This window comes from Lupinus angustifolius, unplaced genomic scaffold (assembly GCF_001865875.1).
Source record: "Lupinus angustifolius cultivar Tanjil unplaced genomic scaffold, LupAngTanjil_v1.0 Scaffold_718, whole genome shotgun sequence".
NCBI lineage: Eukaryota > Viridiplantae > Streptophyta > Magnoliopsida > Fabales > Fabaceae > Lupinus > Lupinus angustifolius.
This window is the reverse complement of record NW_017728043.1, coordinates 2,345-7,636: the sequence shown is the minus strand read 5'-3', so window position 1 is coordinate 7,636 and position 5,292 is coordinate 2,345. Positions and strand designations below refer to the sequence as shown.

The 5,292-nt window shown below is 31.8% G+C and overlaps 1 protein-coding gene across 1 annotated transcript; it reads left to right on the top strand.

Moving 5' to 3' along the window:
* The first annotated feature begins 1,045 nt into the window (after positions 1-1,045).
* On the top strand, positions 1,046-2,153 carry LOC109341843 (ethylene-responsive transcription factor ERF086-like). The gene has a single exon (XM_019579813.1). The coding sequence runs from the start codon at positions 1,145-1,147 to the stop codon at positions 2,051-2,053; it is 909 nt and encodes a 302-aa protein (XP_019435358.1). The 5' UTR covers positions 1,046-1,144; the 3' UTR covers positions 2,054-2,153.
* Positions 2,154-5,292: the final 3,139 nt, after the last annotated feature.

The window sequence follows — 5,292 nt, the reverse complement described above, 5'->3', positions numbered from 1 at the left end:
ATTACATGCAATTGGTGAATGACATGCTAAGATAAGTACCTCCAAATTCAAAGGTTTTGAGACTCTCTAGGAGAATGTAGACAAAACAATGCAATTGTTTTCTTTTTCTGCTATTCCATTATATTAATTCCACCATAATAATATTTTCATTTATGTTACCAACTATGAAGTGATATGCATAATGATTCAATTTTGTCAAATTCTTATCAAATCCCAATATTTTACATCGACCTTATGCAATAATTGGTTTGCTAAGTTTTACATAGTTTCAAAACTAATGTAATAGATACGAAATTTAAAATACATAAAACACATTGAGAATGAAGAAAGTGGTTATTGCAAAGAAATAAAAAGTTAAAAACTGAACAGGAGTTTGTACTTAGAAGTTAGAACAGAATCTTTAATTTCACTGTTTAGTATAATTCTTTTTTTGGTAGTACAATGGCACCCCTCATCTTTTTGGATAGGGAACTAATATCTTTCGAGGTTCGTGGTTTTTTCTCACAATAAGTGTCACTCCTAGAAATCGAACTCTCAATTTTAAAGATCAAGTGAAATTTTACATCACTATGCCAACACTTAATTATATCAGACTACATATTTAATGGAAATAAATGTCAAAAGTACGTGGAAAAGAGAAATAGACAACTTTCTTATTTGTAGGACAATATTGTACATCAAAACTTAACAAATTTTTGGGAAAAGAAAGAATACCCTACCATTTCTTATTTTTGTTAAAGAAAGTTAAGAAGATAGAGTTATTGTACAAATAATAACTATGTCACATTAATCTACTATCTCAACCGGTATTTTAGATCATATGTCGAATTAATGATATTAAAATAAAAACAATTAAATAATAAATATTTAATTTTTTTATTAATATGACATATTTTTATTAGTCTGGAATATGATTTGGGACAACAAATCGTTCTGCTAACTATATTCCTTCTCATCTCATCTTTGTGAAGTCAGAGTCTTTAAAAGGCTTCTCACAACTTCACATGTACATAACCTTCAAGCCCTTAACTTCTGCAGTCTCATTTAGTTCTAAATTCCCTTCACTTACCACTATGTAACTTCCCTTATATTCTTACATTTTCTCACTTCATCCAACACAAAATTTGTCACCATTTTCTCACCTATGTCCACCTCTAGAACCTCAAATACCTCCCCTAAAGGAAACACCAACCAAACCCAAATGAACTCATTTTTTCTTCAACTCAACACATCATCTCCTAATGAAAGAAGAGGTAGAAGAAAACAAGCAGAACCAGGAAAGTTTCTTGGTGTAAGAAAACGCCCTTGGGGTAGATATGCTGCTGAAATTAGAGACCCTACAACCAAAGAAAGACATTGGCTTGGAACATTTGACACTGCTGAAGAAGCAGCTATTGCTTATGATAGAGCTTCTATCTCCATGAAAGGTAGCCAAGCTAGAACAAACTTCATTTATTCTGATAATAATAATAATAATAATAATAACACCATTTTTCACAATTTCATTACTCCTATGGAAGAAGTTCAATCTCTTTTACCAACTCCACAGTTCATCACAAACACTCAAAGTCAAAATGCTATATGTGATGAAACTGTATATGGATCAAAACCAATATTGGATGATAGTTTTTTCTTCTCCAATGATTCTAATAACAACTCTGGCTATTTGGAATGCATAGTTCCTGATAGTTGCTTAAGACCTGTTTCCATGCAAAGCAATGTTAATGCTTTAGAGGCTCATTCACATTTTGACAACACTGCATTTTCTCAAGGAGCCTTAAACATGCAAACAACAATGCAAGCTTCTAACTTTGGAGGTTTTTCTTACCAAAGTGAACCTAGTCAAGGATTCTTGGATGATAAGCAATCATGGAATTGCAATTCTAGTGAACTTTCAGCTATATTTAACAAACCATTAAGGACTGAAGATGGGTACTGCATGGCTGCATTGTGTCCTATCAGTGAAAGTTCAAACTATGGGACTGTTTCTTCATGTTCTCCATCACTACCTCCTCCCTTTGGGGATGTTGACTTGGGATACTCACCCTTCTAAGGTACCTTTATTATTAAGGGGGTGCCTTAGACTTCGCCATTGTGTACTTACATTGCATGCACTTTTTTTTTTAAGTTTGTATTGTAACTTGGGTGTAAGGAATGATGAGAAGCTATTTCTTTCCTTTTTCTTGTGTGCTAATTAGTAAATGAGAATAAAATATTTTTATGTAAGGAGATAATTCATCTTCTTAAATTTACTTATTGTTTGACATGTGTATTATTTTTTTCTTTTTATAATATATTTTAAAATAAAAACTTATGCACTAAGAAAAAGAAAATACATATCAAATAATAAATGATTTAAGGGAATAAGTTATCTTATGGTGTTAGAGATATTTTATTCTCTTACTAAATTACACACGGGTGTGTGAGCTCTTTTCTTGGTTTCTAACATGTTGGAAAAGGGTCCACTACCCTTCTCACTTTCACATCAAACTAATGCCATATCTATCTCTTTCTTTTTTTAAATTATTTTCATGTTCTATTCCCACACTAACTTTTACACCTTTTTAAGTTACAAAATTGTGATTAATAATGTGTATAAAATAAATTCACCATTAATATGAATTCATCAATTAAATAGTTCATTTTTAAGTGAGATGACCATTAATATTATTTTAGCTTAGAATAAGATCAATTCCTGATATTTTCCTTGTATTAGATTAACATTTCTTATGTTGTTTTTAATACAATTTGTTTGTCAAAAAAAAGTAAGAAGTATAGTAATATATGTATGAATGTTGTTGTTGGTGAACATCATTAAGACACATGCATTGCTAAGTGACCTGTTTGACTAGACTCTATCATATTTATACGGGTAGTATAAAACAAACAAATTACAAAGAATTGAATGGTATTAATCTCAGAAAAAACCACCCTAACTTAGCTAGTTCACTTTTATTTTTAAAACATTCAAGGAATCAAGTATTATATATTTTTTCCCGGAAAGTTGCATGAACTTTAGGGTACAACAAAGGTAGTCATGGCACAAGGACCCAACAAACAACATAGGTTGACAGAAAGATACACTGTCAAAGCCAACAAAGACAGACATGACAGTCAATGTAGCTGACTTCCTTCACCTTTTCTTCTAAAATTTCTCCAAGGAAACTGGAGTTTCATGCTATATTTGGTTTGGGAAAACAAATACAAGAAAAATAGATAAAAAATAGTGGTCATTTTACGAGACTCTCACTTAATGGAGTTTGAATAAGATATATCATATATGTAAACAATCTTATTTTCACAAGCAAAAAAATTGTTTCTAGAATTTTAACCTGTAACATTCCAAACTCACTTTCTAGGAACAGAAATAGATGTAAGGGAAAAAAATTATGAAATAAGTGGATATGAAGTTTGGGTACATACATAAAGATTAAGCTTGAATAAAATAGTAAAATTGCTCAATTTATGTGTTCTCTCCTAATAAAATTTTAAGCGTTGGCCATGTTAATTTTTCCTTGCTCATTTTTTCTCTCCACTGGAGATGAAATAAAAATGGATATTCTCTCTTCTCTTGGCCCATTTTCTTTCCTATCATTTTCAACCTTACTTTTAAAAAGGAAAAAGCTTGGTCAAATGGATGGGGAATCACATCAAATCCCACGTAAACATAAGTTGGAACAGCTGCAATATTGTAGTTGTGGGGACTGGCGCAACTGCATCACACCATAATTAAGATGTGACACCTAATTATAATGATGTGACCTCAACGGATTGCAATACAACCGCATCAGATTGCATTTGGGCTGCATTAGACCGCATATATGTCAAAAATATATTTTTTACTCAAAATAATTCATACCGCAATGACCACAATTCATATCACAACGACTGCAATGACCATAACCACAGTAATCGCAATTGCGGTCACAATTTAAAACATTGCGTAAGAGTATTGTTGATGAGTAATTTGTATATGTAAATACATTTTTTTTAATAAAAAACAAGTTAGCATGTAATTAGAAACAAATATATGTAAAATTCTTGAAAAGAAGATGATGGCCACAATGAAGGTACTTGAAAGGATGCAAGCGAAACGACTTTGAATGAAAGCAGTAATTTAATTCATTTCTCAGAAGAGCTTACTGAGTAATGCAGTTGAAACCTTCATGTTGAAGTTCATGGATAAGGACAAGAAACTCATAAGGTCTAATTTTTCCTTTTATATATAAAATTTAAGGTAGTTGTTTAGTCTTAGGATAAAAATTTGGAATGCATTGCAGGCAAGCATTAGAAGAGTTGAATCTTGAATTTCTGAGGAAAAGCTATTGAGAAGGCCTAAATGGAAGAGAAGGGTAAAGCTAAATTGGAAGCAAAATATAGAATTACCATAATAAAATTACCATAATATTGTTGAAATAGTGAAACTATTAGTCTAACTGTGCTAAAACTTTGAAAAATGTGTTCAAGATAGTTGTAGCCTGACAAAGCTTTGAAAGTGGAGATATTCTTACATGCACTACCCAATAGTGATTTTCTTACAATTTTGACAGTGCAGTATATATATTCTCTAGTGTTGTGTGTACTATATGCCCATAATAACATAACTACTAGACCTGGAAGTAGGTATGCATGCCTACAACTGCAAATGTCACTCAAGTCTTAGGCTCTTAATTCCAAATGGTGTTGTGTGCAATGCTGCACCCTTCTTTTCACTGGAGCAAAGTGTGCTCTATTCATGAACCAATAATCTTACAACAAGCATATGAAAGGGGACTGATAAACATAATAAATTCCCTTCAGAAAATTACCTGATCTCATATCAAAACAGATCAAATAAACAGATACAGGAGAAGGAAAAAGAGGTTATTACACATCATTTTTGTTAACTTAATGTGTTTCTTCATATACATATTCTGTAATAAATTTAAGTACCAAGTCAAGCTTTTCATTGTCACAACATCACTGTATCCAAAACCAATATAAGATAGCAATGTGAAACCTCATTACAGTCTCCTGATTCAAAAAAGGTTCATCTGAGGAGACATATAAGTAAGGTCAATGAAAATCTGGGCTGAATTTTCTAATATAAGAAAAGATTGAAACATAAATAAAGCACAACAAACACCAAAAAATGGAGATGTGGATGGAATGTGCATAATGGAGTTGCAGATTCCTTTGGAGTTATTCAAAAGCAAGGTAGCTGTATGGGTTGGCCATGGTTTATTCAAGATCAAAGGGATGGCCAAGAAAAGATTCTATGGGCATAGATAATTCGTGGGACGTGTAATAGAC